Source organism: Lontra canadensis, unplaced genomic scaffold (assembly GCF_010015895.1).
Source record: "Lontra canadensis isolate GAN:19392208 unplaced genomic scaffold, GSC_riverotter_1.0 scaffold124, whole genome shotgun sequence".
NCBI classification, from domain to species: domain Eukaryota; kingdom Metazoa; phylum Chordata; class Mammalia; order Carnivora; family Mustelidae; genus Lontra; species Lontra canadensis.
The window spans coordinates 502294-517757 of NW_022631118.1; the positions used below are offsets into that span (position 1 = coordinate 502294).

At 47.6% G+C, this 15464-nt stretch overlaps 1 protein-coding gene across 6 annotated transcripts in view; it reads right to left on the minus strand.

The window, feature by feature from the left end:
- Positions 1–15464, minus strand: part of SRGAP3 (SLIT-ROBO Rho GTPase activating protein 3) — a 252163-nt gene that overhangs the window by 108231 nt on the left and 128468 nt on the right. For all 6 annotated transcript variants that reach the window (XM_032841606.1, XM_032841605.1, XM_032841604.1 and 3 more), the window contains exon 3: positions 3191–3353. In XM_032841606.1, coding sequence (XP_032697497.1) covers positions 3191–3353 — 163 coding nt within the window. The remainder of the gene's footprint in view (positions 1–3190; positions 3354–15464) is intronic.

Sequence of the window (15464 nt, forward strand, 5' to 3'; positions counted from 1 at the left end):
TGCCAGGCCTGTGCTGGACACTTGGCCTACCTCGGCTCTTCCAAGCAGCCCCCTGAAGTGGGCACTGTCACCACCTCCATTTCCCAGATGTAAACGTAGAGGCTCAGAGGGCTCAGAGACTTGCCCAGGTTCACGAGTCAGTGAGGGGCAGTTCTGGAACAAACTCCCAAAACCCAGCCATACTGAGTCCTGCTGGTGGTGACCACAGGCCAAAAATGGACAAGTCTGGGTTCTCTTGCAGGTTTGTGGGCTAGACCTCCTCATCTATAGAATGGGGTGACTGACGAGTCCCCCCCCCCACTCTGACCAGGGGCTGGCCCCCTCGTTGTACCAAGGTCTGTGGGATCTATTAGTACAGAAGGAGGGCAGCCTCAGTGCCGAGATTATCTATCACTGATGTGACACAAAGGGACGGCACTATGTTAAGACAGCCAGCCAGGCCCATCCCCAGCTCTCTCCCAGCCCACAGGGGCCAGGTCGCTTCCTTTGTTCCTCTCCCAGCTGTGGCCTGGTAACGAGGCAGCCAGAAGCTCAGCTGCCGACCTTTTTTCATTATTTTCTACCCTGTTAACCTCCATCACCAATGATGCTGCTGTCAGCCTAAATGAGAACTGAAAAGATTTATCTCACTTGTCCCAGGGCTCAGTCAGGAAAAAGACCCTTCATTTCCTAACGGCCCTGATGACCCTTTCTCTGCGAGTCACTCCACCCAGGAAAAAGATGTGACAGCAGCCTCAGGCGGGAGCTCAGGACCAGAGTGAGTGACCAGAATCACCTCAGCCTGGCTTTGCAAACCACCATGGTTTTTTTCTTTATTGCCCTGTATTTACCTTTCTAATTATGTTTGCTTACACAAATATTCAACTTGGACGACGTTTCATAAACACGGCCCCGGGAGGGGACCAGCGCAAATTGTGCAGTGGGAGGGAACGAGCCTGTGATTATAGTTCCACTGTAGAAGTCATCCTCCAAGTGGACAATCCAAATACAGACCACAGACAGATTATTACATTTCAAATCAACTTGTCCTCTTCCCCGTGCTTCTAGCAATCCCAGGTCAACCAATCCCTAAAATTGGCGCCTGGAAAGAACAGACGACCTCGATAATTTTAGTAGTAGCAGTCTTATGGACTGGTTGGTACAATGGTAGCCAACTTGCCTGAACACTCATTCTCCATGCCTTACTTTTTGGGGTTAACACCTTCTTAAACCTCCCCACTGCCCTGTGGGTCTTTTTATCCCCATCTCACAAATGAAGAAACTGAGACACAGAGTTAAAGTAACAATGCCCAGACACCCAGCTAATAAACGATGGAACCAGGATCATGAATCCAGAAATTTAAGAACTCTCGACCCAAAGACCACACCCTGAGCCACTCCCTCAATAACACCCCCCCCTCCTTCACACCAGTGCGGTTTCCTTCAACCCTCACACTGTCCCTGGGAAGTAGCTGATCTTAACTCCTTCTGACCGACACAGAAGAGGAGGCTCACAGAGGCTAGAGGACGAGCCCATTTTGCAGAGGAGGAAACTAAAGTCCGCAGAGGTGGGTTCGGTTCTACAAACATTTCCACAGCGTCTACTGTTTGCCAGGCACTGTGCAAGGAGCTTGGGACACAGACATCTCAGGGCACATACAAGTGACTGCTCCCTGTGCACTGGCCTTCTGGGCATTTATAGGAGTAAAACCTCCTGAAAGCAACCATGCACTTTGTTAAAAACCTCAAAAATGAGCAAACTTTTGACCCAAAAAGTCCTGTTGCTGAAACTAACCATAAGATAATGGCAGTGAATGTGACAAAAGCAAACATACAAAGCAGCTCACCACAGTGTTATTTAGAAGAGTAAAATAATGGAAATAAGCTGACTGATCAACAATAAAAGATTGATTAAACAAATTACAGTAAGCTGTATCAGGAAATACTACAGAATCATTAAAAAAATGACATAGAAATAAATTTACTGGAATGCAAAAATTTTGTGATGCAGTGCTAAATAATTTATCATATGACAAACAAAGAGTAAAATCATATATGCAGTCTCATCTCATTCGGGAAATGTATTCTGGAAAACAAATACATATGAGAACTTAACAGAAAATGTATTTGCCTATGTTTGTATAAAGAAATCCCTATGGCAAGCTGGTGCAACCACTCTGGAAAACAGCATGGAGATTCCTCAAAATGTTGAAAATAGAACTACCCTATGACCCAGCAATTGCACTATTGGGTATTTACCCTAAAGATACAAACGTAGTGATCCAAAGGGGCACGTGCACCTGAATGTTTATAGCAGCAATGTCTACAATAGCCAAACTATGGAAAGAACCCAGATGTCCATCAACAGATGAATGGATAAAGAAGATGTGGTATATATACACAATAGAATACTATGCAGCCATCAAAAGAAGTGAAATCTTGCCATTTGCGACGACGTGGATGGAACTAGAGGGTATCATGCTTAGCGAAATAAGTCAATCAGAGAAAGACAACTATCATATGATCTCCCTGATATGAGAAGTGGAGATACAACATGGGGGGTTAAGGGGGTAGGAGAAGAATAAATGAAACAAGATGGGATTGGGAGGGAGACAAACCATAAGTGACTCTTAATCTCACAAAACAAACTGAGGGTTGCTGGGGGGAGGGGGGTTGGGAGAGGGGGAGAGGGGTTATGGACATTGGGGAGGGTATGTGCTATGGTGAGTGCTGTGAAGTGTATAAACCTGGCGATTCACAGACCTGTACCTCTGGGGATAAAAATATATTATATGTTTATAAAAAATTTTTTAAAAAATTAAAAAAAAAAAAGAAAAAGAAATCCCTATGGCACCAAAGTGATGATTGCAGTGATAACATTCCCGGTGATTTTAATTTTTGTGTGTGCTCATGTCCATCTTTCCAAATTTCCTATAATGAACATGTGGTACTTGCCAACCGTGCAGAAATTTTTATTTTTGTGCGGGTGGTGGCTGAAGCTGAGGCCACCAGCCATATCTAGGATTCAGACTCAGACTCAGATTCAGATTCAGATTCAGACTAGTCTGGGATACCACATCTAGCCTTGGCCCTTGAACCCTACAACACACATACCCTCCTGGTCCTATGCCCCCAAACCATATCTGGCTGGCAATTTTGTCATGGTCAGCCTGGGGCAGAGATAAGCAGGTAGAGTGGCCCGCTTGCCCACCTTTTTGAAGAGTCTGATGACATCCTCGCTGATCTGTGAGAGGCGGACGATGACGTTGTTCATGAAGATGTCATTGAGGGTGGCATGATCTCGACTCTCCCGCCTGGTCTGATGCAGGACCAGATACCAACAGTTCACGGGCGAGAGGAGGTACTGGTCCTTCCTGTGGAAACCAAGGCAGCTCAGGTTGGCTTCACTGGAACTGTCACCCACACAGTGTTCTGCATTGTCATCCACCATAGCTCCTTTGACCCTCATGACCCTTTCGAGCTCAGTTTCTTTAGAACACATTCACGGCTGGTAAAGCAATCCCCCTCAAAGGTCCCAGAGCAGTGTTGGGGCCAAATCCAGTACTTTGGGCTCTAAAGCCTATCCCATTCTCCTCTCCTACCACACGTGGCATTTGCTATGTGCGTCACTTCCTTCTGGGCAGAAGCTGCCTTCCCTGAGGCTAAGAAATACTCAACCAATTGTGATTAAAATACTTGTATTAGTTCTAAAATTATGCAGTGGAAAAACAAAAAGGTTTTCCTTCCCTGCCTCCCTGAACCCTTCTGTCCTCTCCCAGGGCCAGATTTTGTCTCATGGCCTCTTGGAAACACATGTCTTTGTCTCTCCATGGAACTGGGGGCTCAGAGGGTTTCAGGTTCTATATTTAGGAGGATGTTAACTCATCTTCCTAAATGGGATGCTCAGGTAAAGTACATATAAGACAAATAACCTTTCCCCTGTAACAATTGAGAGATTCTTAGCATCCAGTAAGATGGCTGTTGTGCTAAAGCAGGGGTTCTCAGAGTGTGGTCCTCAGACCAGCTGCTACATCACCGGGAATCTTGTTAGAAATGCAGATTCTCAAACCCCACTCCAGACCTGCTAATCACAAACTCTAGAGGTGGCAGTCTGGGTTCTAACACACCCTCTTAGGGATTCTGATTCATGCTAAAGTCTGAGAACCAGAGATCTACCTACCATACTTTCCCAAGGCTTGAGAAAAGGGATGTTTTTGAAAAATTAGCTGGGGTGTTATCCCTCTCTTGTCTATGCTTTCCCAAAGCCCCTCTGCCATCCACAGTAGAGGGTATATACATCCTATTCTCCAGGAAGAAAGAGGGAAGGGTAATTAGAAACCAAAATCAAACCCATACTCTCACATTCCCACACGTGGTGGTTCTTGCCCCCTAAACCTGATTCCTCCCTCACTCTGCTTCCCAGGGTGGGAAGGAGATGGTTGATAGGCAGGATGTGGAGGAGAGGGCCTCCTGAGGGTGGTGGTCTCCAAAGTACCCCCCCCCCGACCTGCACTGCTCCCCTCATGCCCTCAAGGTGGGCCACCTCCAAGGGCTGATCACGGACACGCTCAGCCACCCACTAGCAGCATTTTTGAGGGAGGGAATTCTGCTGACTCTCACTATGTCCACATCTTCCTCCCACAGCTGAAGGGATGTGCTAGGGGTACAGCCCTGACAGCCTCTGGGCACCTGTAGCACCCCCATGCCCCACATCCCACCTCAACTCCGGAGCTTGGGTAGGACAGGTGAGGAGGGGCCTCCTAACTTACAGAAATTTTCTTGCTGTCACCAAATGAACCAAAATTCTATGTAGGTAGCAGGAACTGGGGACAAGGGAATTTGGTTTAGAGGATGGTTATGGTGGAAAATGCCTAAAGAAAAGGGAAGGGACAGGCTGTGCCATAGAAACAATGAACGAACCGCTCCTTGCTTATAGCCTAGAGAAAAAGCTAGAACACTAAAATATAACCACCCTGCCCAAATCCCCCAGCATTTCCTCTGAAAGGTCTCAGGGGGCTGTGGGTGACAGTGACACAGATGTGCCTCAGAGGGGCTCCTTCCCAAGTGGCTGAGGCAGAAGAAAGGATTACAGTGGGAGGTGATAAAGTGCTATAATAGACACATGCAGAACATCAGTTCTGCTTGAGAAGTTGGAGAAGCACCGCTCTCCTCCTGTGCTCTCCACATCCCAGGCACACAGGCCCCTTTCCTTTGTGCCAGGTTCCCTCCCACCTGGGGCCCTCACACATGCTATTCCCTCCATCTGGAATTCATGAGCCCCAGCCCTTCTCCTGATTGCCTCCTTCTCTTCCTTTCAGTCTCACCTTCAAAGACACCTCCTCAGCATGCCTGTGACCACACGCTAAGGCGTGGGTCCTCAAACTGTGTACCCAAACCAGTAACACTGGCATCAGTTGAGAACCTGCTGGAAATGCGAGTTCTTAGGGCCATCACAGGCCAATTTAATAAGAAATCCTAGGGCTCGGCCCAGCATCCATGTTCTCTCTAACCAGCCCTCTGGGTGTTCTAACACATTCAGAGAACATTTTCCTTAAAGAGTTTCCATCCCCACCCTTCATCCTCCTGTAAGTTCTTTCACAGGAGGGACTGTTCTGTTCCGGGCACACATCCAGCACCCAGCAACGTGCCTGACTCATAGTGGATACTATGGAAGAGAGACCCATGAGAAAAGTACATATTTGTGCTGGGTCTTGAAGAACAGGTAGGAGTTTTCCAAACAGAGGGGCGGAGAGAGATAGAATTGTAGACAGAGGGCAGCAGGCATAAAAGACAGATGATAGCTCAGTAGAGCTAGACCTTCAAATATGTTAGGGGAAGACTGGAAAGACATGAAGCTGGAGAGACAGATTAAGGGCTTGATTATAGGGGGCAATGAATGCCAGGCTAATGAGCTTGGAACTTAGTCTCTAAGCCACATGGTTCTGCACTAGATTGCATACTAGAATCACCTGAGGAGCTAAGAAAACATCAAGACACAGGTCCAATCCAAGAACAATTAAATCAAAATCTCTAGGTGTAGAGCCTTAGTATTAGCATTTTTTAAAACATTTTCTATAAGATTCTAATGTGCAACCAGGGCTAAGAATGCCTGCTACAGGCAGTGAGGAGTCATGGAAGTTACTTAAGCAAAGGTATGATCTAATCAATGTGTGTTTAGATCACTGAGTGCAGACTGCAGGATGGATGGATAGATGGATGGATGGATAAACAGATGAGTAAGTGAATGGGATGGGTGGATAGATGGGTGAGTGGAGGGATTAGTGGGTAGATGGATGGGTAGATGGGTGAGTGGATGGATGGATGGATGGATGGATGGATGGATGGATGGATAGATGGGTGGGTGGTTAGGTGAACGAGTAGATGGGTGGATAGATGAGTGGACTGATAGATGGATGAGTGGATGGGAGGATGGATGGGTGTAGGCATAGGCATGGAGCTAGAGGGAGGACCAGAAAGGAATTGTTTAGTCCAGGAGAAGAGAGATGTTGAGATTCTGGGTGGGTGGCAGTATGGCCAGAGAAGGCTGGACTTGAGAGATACCTCAAGAGAAGAGCAGATAATCTTGGAGACCTCCTGGAAATAGAAAGGAAGGAGGAGGAGGGAGGAACGGATAGTGATTCCAAGCTTTGGATCTCAAGCAACGGGGTGGAAGCTGATGACACAGACTGAGATAAGAACTGCAAGGGAGAAGCAGGTTTGGGCAGAAAACACTTGACACATCCCATTTTTCACTGCGTCCTAGGTGCTGATAGAAATGGAAAGATTAAAGGAGAGATGAGATAATTGAGCTGTTACTTAAATTACTTCAGGGACTTAGCTCAGTCTGGGATGCAAGAATTGAACAGCATTGGGGAATTAAATCGGGGAAGGAGCACTGGGGAATTAAATGTACAAAATTTATGGAAGTCACAGCCAGAAGGTGAATTTCAGGCAGAGGAGAAAGAAGACGAGTGATCTTGAAAGGGTACAGAAGCGCTGGGATGGCTTGGGGACCATTAAATTAGGTCACCTGGTCAGAGAGAGTCAGTAAGAGAAAGACATAAATGGGGGACAAAACTACCTGAAAGCAACCAAGGACTCATCAAGCTAGAGTGAGCAGCTGCTGGAAAGATGAGGGCCTCAGTCCTCTCAGGCTTCACTCACTCACTGTGTGTGTGTGCACGTGTGTGCATGCAGCAGGGACCACAGCAGGCAAGACCCTGCTCCCACATGTCTTCCACTCACTGAAGTGAGGGGGACACACAGAAGATGATGATACAGCTTCCTGAACGGAGTGATGAGAGCAGAGCAGGGCTCCCTTACCCGCATTTGGTGGCAAGGTGGTGGATGGCTTCTCAGAGGAAGTACTTTCTAGACTAAGAAATAAAGGCTGCAAAGGAGTTTGAAAGGGCAGAGCTTTCTAGATGGAGAAATACGGTGAACAAAGGCCCAGAGGAATGCCAGAGAGAGTACATGGGTGAACAGAACGTAGTCAAGGGGGCGCTTGAGCATGGTATTCTGGGCTGGAGGTGGGAGTGACAAATGAGGTTGGAGAATTAGGAAGAAGCCACATAGCCAAGGGCCTTTAGAAGTCCCATTAGAGAGTTTGAGCTCTGTTCTTAAGTCAGTGGGGAACCATCAAAGAGTCTAGATCAGGGGAGTGACAGGGTAAAACTACATTTGCAGACTGCTCTGTGCAGAACAGGCTTAAAGGGGCCAAAAGGGAAGTTGAGGGATTTGAGAAATATCTATGTAGTGAACAGACTGGCCCTGGAGATTGAGAGGATGGGGTTTGGGATGGGTGTGATTCCATGACGAATCCCAAGTTTCCTGGGCTGGGCACCTGGAAGAACAGGGTGGCATCTGCGAAGCTGAGGGGAAGCAGGGCAGTGGTGAGGTAGGGAGGGAAGGAGAGGAGCTCTGTTTGAACGTGACAAGTCTAAAGGGCTTCAGGAACACCCAGATGGTGATATCTGGGCTAGAGAAACAAATGGGGAAACTAGCAGCAAGCACTCGGGTGGTATTTGAAACCACGGAATGACACGGATCTCTTCACAAATGTGCAGGACCATGTGGCAGAAGAGGCAAATCCTTGGGAGGCCTGGCCAGGCTGCAGCTGGAGGGACGGGGCCGGGCTGGGCTCCTCCCCTCCCTTGTTGTCTAGGACGGGGACAATGGGCTAGCTCATCCTTCTCTGCAGAGATGCTGCCCAGGCCTGCCATTCAACCAGCGCGCCCATCCTCTTGGTCTATCCCAGCATGGGAGACTGCTCGTTCTACTCCGCTCACCTTCGTCCAGCCCTGGCTCCCTTGGTATGGGGCAGCTCATTTGTAGACTAAAAGGCTGGGGTGAACAGGGCTGTCTATAGCCAGGGTCAGGGGCAGAACTGACCACTCCATGGAAAGCTGCCACTTGTGCTCTTGGCCACAATGACATCAGGCTCTCAGCATATCAGAAAGAAGAGGCAAGGGGCGCCTGGTGGCCCAGTCGGTTAAACAGCTGCCTTCGGCTCAGGCCATGATCCCAGGGTCCTGGGATGGAGCCCCGAATCCAGCTCTCTGCTCAGTGGAGAACCTGCTTCTCCCTTTCCCTCTGCCTGCTGCTCTGCCTGCTCGTGCTCTATCTCTCTATCGAATAAATAAATAAAATCTTTTTTAAAAAGAAGAAGAAGAAGAAGAAGAAGAAGAGGCAAGAGCCACAGATGGGACCCAGCATGACAAAACAGAAAGAAGCCTGGACTTGAGGGTAGGTGTCCACCACACTGCCTGTGTGGCTTTCTGCAGGTCACTTGTCCCCTGTGGCCTGGCTACTTAAACCGTACCATGAGCCTTGGGATTAAACATCTGAAAACAGCTACATGGTGATTCCTTCAGCCGTTCATCCATTCAGTACATTTTTATTGAATATTTCATACGAACTAGACCTTAGGGACACAATTTTGAGCACCACGGACACAGTTCCTGCCTCCATAGAATTTACAGTTTAGTGGGGGAGACAGACACCCCTCAAGGAGCGCCGCAAACGCGTATCAAGTTACACCTGCGAAAGTGCTAGAGAGGACATCGCATGGTGCCACGAGAGCCCGTAACAAGGGGACCTGGCCTGGGGGTCCCTAAGTAATCCCTGAGTAGAGCTCTTTAGGCTGGGCACTACAGGAAAAGTGTGTGGGGGAGGATTGCCAGGTAAAGGGGATGTGGCTCGGGGGAGAAGGGCCCAAGCAGAGGGAACAGAATAGGCACAGGCTCACAGCAGGGCAGGGGAGTTTGGGGCATTTAAGGAACTAAATAAAGGCCAATGTGGCTGGAGCCCAGAAAGCAAAGTGGGGAGGGGACAGATGTAGGGAGTTGAGGGCCCTCGGCAAGCTTATCTGTCACCATCCCACTGGCCATCTGGATTGTACAGCGACCGCACAAAGAAGCATCCAAACCACACAGGGCAGAACTGGACACCCACCGTCCTTTCTTAGGAGGTTATTTGTCCCTTTTGAGAACAGGACCCCTTTGACCTAAGACCCAGTTCTCTGTGCCAGCAGCCGTTTCTGCCTATTGTGGCCACGCTTTTGGAAGATGTCTCAGTGAACCCGGTAGGTGCTCTCTCCTCTAAGGCCCATCTTGAACAGCCTTTCTGCTTTTCCCATCTTGCATCCCACTGTCTATGCAGCCGGCAGAAGCTGCTGAGCTAGGGCATGATGTGAGAACTTTCACATATATATGTATATCTATTTTCTTTTTCTTTTTTTTTTTTCTTTTGGCCAGAAAACAGCAATGAAAATTTCTGGTGAGTCACAGCTTTCTTTCTTTGGCTAGGGGAGCTGGGTATGAAGCTCGAAGAGACTGCAGCTAGAGAAGCAAGGCCTTGCCAAGCTGGGGAGCTAGGGAAATGAAATTAGCAAGGAGCCAGCTTCTCTGGCTTCTCGGCTGGGGGCTGGAAAATTCCGCTTAGCAAACAGAACCTATTTCCAGGCTTTGCAGAGCCCTACACTGCAGATGGATCCAAACTCCCTGCCCTGGGACTGTGGTTCCTCTGGGAGAGAGGCAAGCTCGTGCAGCTGACACCATCCCCAAGATGCCAAATCCCTGCCTCTGGCTTCCTGCTCTCCTCCAGCACGTCCTTGGGTCTTGCTCAGAAGGCTGCCAGCAAAGCTGCCCCTGAAAAGAACTCCCTCAATTAGTTCCAGGGCCCAAAAGGTATGGGTAACTCCTTGCTACCTAAGCTGCCCCAATCAGGATTTGGAATTCATCGCCCTTGCTTGGAACGTAATTCAGTAATTCCACAAATATTAACTGAGTGCGGTCTTTTGCGCCAGGCAGTGGTAAGCAAAATGAGTCATGTTCCCTGCTTCGTGGAGTGTACAGCCCAGTGGGGGCCTCAGGTGATAATCAAATAATCACGTAAATAAACAGAAAATTGCATCAGTGGTGGGGGCTATGAAGGAGAAATGCATGGTACCTCAAGAGTCTGAAATGGGGGTTACCTCACCCCAGGAAGATGGAAGTGGGCATCAGTTGACCATACGGGTCCTTCCTGTCACTGAGACTTCAGTCGAGTTGTTTCACCTGCATGAGGCCTTCCCTGACCCTCAGTGGCTCCCTGGTCTCTAGCACAAAACCCTATTTTATTGTTACTACTGCATTACCATTCCTGAGATCGGTGCTGTTCATTTACTTTCTCTTTCTGGTCTTTGCCTCCTCTCAAGCTTCCATCCGTTATGTTCACCACCGTTCCTCTAGTGCCAGGCAGGCCCGGACACACAGTTGGCTACAGAGATGAAAAGTATCCAGAAGGATAAGCTAGAACCAGAAGGCTGGGGAGGTTTCGGCATAACCCGGGGATAAGGGAGAGCATTCCCAGCAGTGTGAGGGCTGTGTGTGCATGAACACTGTGGAAAACTGAGGGAAGGTATGTGTGGCCACAACTCAGACAGGAAGTGACCAGGGGTAGAGACAAGGCTGGAGAGAGAGCACGTGCTGGGGCCTTGATGAACAGAGTGAGCATCTACGCTGGTACTGCCGTAACGAAGGACCACGCTGGGGACGTAAACAGCAGACATGTGTTGTCTCACAGTTCTGGAGGCCACAAGTCTGAGATCAAGGTGTCAGCAGGTTGGTTCCTTCTGGGGGTGGTGAGGAGACCCTGTTCCATCCCTCTCCTCTAGATGCTGGTGATTTGCTGGCAATCTTTAGTGTTGCTTAGCTTGTAGCCGTATCACCCAACCTCTGCCTTCGAGCTCACATGATGCTTACCCTCTGCGTGTGTCTGTGTACAAATGACCCCGCTTCATAAGGACACCAGTCATACTGGATTAGGACCCACCCTTACGTTTATATTAACTTTATGATCTCTTTCCAAATAAGATCACTTTTTAATCTTTGGGGGGATAGGACTTCAACCTGTGAATTTGGGGAGGACACAATTCAATTCCTAACAGACTGCTGCCCCAAGTGGATCAGGAGCCCAAAGAGAGTTCATGTGATCACTCAGGCTCTTTCTTGTGGTCCACTGAGACACGAATGGGCCCATGATGCAGAGGATAAAGTCTGACCCAATCAGCTGGCATTCAAGGCCAGTCCAGCCCTTTCTCTAATTCCCCTCTCCACTTGCAGAAACCTTCTCCAGGCAGTGGACAAAATCTCTTAGCCAGTGATGGGTTTCTTCATTTATCTACTTTTTGCCTCCCAAGGAATCTAAAGCCATCGTACTGGGAGTTGGAGAGGTTCAGATCCTGACTCTGCTGCTAATCAGCTGTGTGTTTTTGGGCTTGTCACTCTACCTCTCTGAGGCTTTACTGTCTCATCTGTCATATGAGTGGGTGAGTGATTCAGTGGCCAGCGAGGGCCTTCAGATATCAACAACATCGACTGTATTTTCCAAAACAAAAAAATGCTTATACATGATCTGACAAAGGCTTTTTTGTTCCTGATCTCCCAACTTATTTATTTGAAAAGCCTCATAAGAAGCACAAAAATGAAAACAGTGAATGGTCATTATGTAGGACCCTTTCATGTATTTAGCCTCAGTGATAGGACAAGGAGGCTCCTGAAATCTGGGAAGCAGGAGCTAGCTCTTCCTAGCTCATGGGCATTCTTGCCTTGGCACCTTTGTCCATTCCGTCCTCACTCCCTTGGAATGCTTTCCGCTATTCTTGCCACACAGCAAAAACCCACTCTCAGAAGTCTTGTTGACAAGGCTCTTCCTTCAGGGGTCACCTGAGATCTGTCCAAACTGCTCATTTGGATCTACTCAAGACAGTTACCTCCAGACATCTTTTATACTGTTGCTTAGTTCATCAATCGCCACTCACATTCATGGGGCGTGTTCCCTCACTTATTCCATAAACCCCTTGAAGGCAGGAATAATCTCTTGTATTTTTTTGTATTCCTTCATAGTCCTTGGCAGAATCAAATTCATTCATTCATTCACCCGTTCACTCACTTGCTCTTCTAATGTTTTTTGAACACCTGCCATGTTCTTAGCACTCTCTAGTCACAGGCTGAAAAGATGACTAGAAGTGCCTTGATAAGGCTCACAGTCTACTAGGTACAATTAATGCAAACCAAGAATTATTACGGCTATTGGTCAGGATTCCTCTAGTTGAAGTGACAGAAATACTTCAAACTGGCTTAGGCAAAAATGATAGTAAGTGGGAGGAGGGAAAATTTAAAGGATCAAACATTTTAATCAAAAAAAATATAAAGGAATAGGAAGAAGTTGGCCTCAGGGATAGCTGGATCCAGGAACTCTAAGGATGCCCTCAGGATCTGGTCTTGGTGTCCTCATCTCTTGGCTCTGCTTTCCTCTCTCTGTGTTGGCTTCACTCTCAGGCAGGCCTTCTACAGACCAAAAATACCCTGGCTGATAATAATCCCAGGGGAAAGACAGCCTCCCTACTGCAGTCCACTATAAGTCCTGGAATCATGCTGTATTCAATTAAAAATCTGTGACCAAGATGATGCAGAGCCAGTCACATACCCTCCATTGCTCGGGGATGATTCCCCAGAGGAAAAATCTCAATGATGTTATCAGAAGAAAGGGGAAGAGATGCTAAGCAGGAGTAACAGACATCTACTCTGTTACGCTGGGTGAGGAATGGGAACCTAGAGGAGGGAGGGAGGGGCTAATTCTGCCTCAGGATAAAGGGAGAGTCCCAGGAACATTTGCATTGGGCCTTTAAGTATACATAAGAGTTTGCCAGGTGGAAAGGGCAAAGATGGGAGGTTCCTGCATGGAGAGGAAAGCCTGAGTGTAAAGCTGTGAAGTCAAAACAGGACATAGATTGTTCTGGGGCTAACTGGCTAAGGCAGGACCGAGAGAAGGCACAGTGGAAATGGAAGCAGTTAGGCAGAGATCAAGGCTGAATGAAGGTTTTAGTGGCCAATGATGAGCTCACTGGGGCAGGAAGGCCAGGTGGGAATAAGAGCAGCCAACTAAGCAAAGGCGAAGAGTTTATCCTGGGGCTTTGCCTTAGAACCACCACAAAGCAGGTGGTAAATGTGAGTTCTTAGAACAGGGAGAGCCAGTTGAAACCCACTGACTTAGAAGCTACCTTTGGCTGCTGCCAGCCCTGAAATAGAGTAATTCTGAAGGGGAAAAACCACATCCATGGGTCACCTGAGACAGGATCTGCTTACCCATGTTGGAAGCAGGGTGACTTGAGAAGTTAGTTAAGCCGTTTCTTTCCTTATCTGTGAAATAGTGTTGATAACACCCGCCTCCCAAGGGTGCCTTAAGAACTGAATGAGGTAATTCATTGGCTGCTCTTAGCATCAAACCCAGCATATGATAATAATAATTGATGTCATCACTTAATCATTACCACTAGCACCTCACTAGGTTATTAGGAAAAATCCAGTGACAAATGTACAGATATATGACCCTTGGTAGGTTTTCTATTAAGTGTCGGTTTTCCTCCTCCCATTACTACCTTCTCCCACTGCAAACTCTCACATATACTACAAGACCCAATACAAATGGTCCTGGGACTCCCCCTCCACCCTGGGACAGAATGATTCACTCAGTCAGTCATTCCCCATACTTCAAAGTGACGGCACACTGGCTCTAGTGTCCGGCAGCATGTCTGAGCTCCCCCTTTAACTTGCTCAAAGTACCCTTGGTACCAAAATGAATACCTCTGCCTCATTAACCAATGCCTGGCCAACCTCATCTTCTCTTTCCCTGCAAAACCCTTAGCCTTGGTTTATCCATCTGTGAAATGAGCGCATTATGCATGCAGTGCTAGGCAAGGAAGGGCCCTGACCCATAGCTCCTCTGATTGGTTCTTTCACCAATCACTTGGGGACCCTAAACCAGGGCACACCTTGCCTGGCCTTCAGATCCCTTGTGTGTCAAGTGGGGATGATGACACTTTCTCTGACTCCCAGCTCCACCAGGATTCTTGGGAGCATTTAAGCAGCTAAGGCTGGGGAGGCAATTTGCAAAGTGTAAGGTACTATATAATCTTTGAAGGTTGTTATTAACCTATTTGTCTAATAGAATAGAGTCAAAAGTAATCCCCTGCACATTACTGCTTGTTAAAATCTCCTTCATTACTGGGGCACCTGGGTGGCACAGTTGGTTAAGCATCTGACTCTTGGTTTGGGCTCAGGTAGTGAACTCAGGATCCTGAGATCAAGCTTCATGTTAGGCTCATGGTCAGTGAGGAGTCTGCTTGGGTTTCTCTCTCCCTCTGGCTGTCCCCCAACCACTCATTCACAGGTGTGCTCTCTCTCTCTCTCTAAATTAAGTATTTTTTTTTAAATCTTGGGGCACCTGGGTGGCTCAGTGGGTTAAGCCTCTGCCTTCGGCTCAGGTCATGATCTCAGGGTCCTGGGATCGAGTCCCGCATCGGGCTCTGCTCAGCAGGGAGCCTGCTTCCCTCTCTCTCTCTGCCTGCCTCTCTGTCTACTTGTGATCTCTCTGTGTCAAATAAATAAATAAAATCTTTAAAAAATAAATAAATAAATAAATAATAAAATCTCTTTCATTGCATCAACTATTTTTCATTTTAAAAATAAAATGTAGATGATATGCATGTGTAGATTTATATAGAGCATATCATACATTACTAAACCACACCGTGGTTAACACTTCGGAAGTTGCTGATTATAGTCTCCGCAGATTCCCAGAAAGCTGGTACAGGATCTATGAGAGGGCCAGAAGGACAAACATGGAAGGAGAAAAAGGGGTTGTAGCTATTGCAAAGGCCACTCTTTGGGCTGAGACTTCCGCTTTGAAATTACTCCCAGCAATGAAAACAGCAACGTGGGGACGGACTGGGTAGTGATGCAAGTGCTTACTCTCCAGGAGGAGTTAAAAGGGACCCTGGTGGTCTTACATGGGCTTCAGGATTTTTGCCATTCCTGCAAAACCACAGTACTTAATACCTCCCTATTCACTGTTTATTTTTACTTAAATGAATTTATTTACCAAGGACTTTCCCTAGTCTTAGTTAAAATAAAATTTTAAAAACCAGCATCACTTGCCATAAA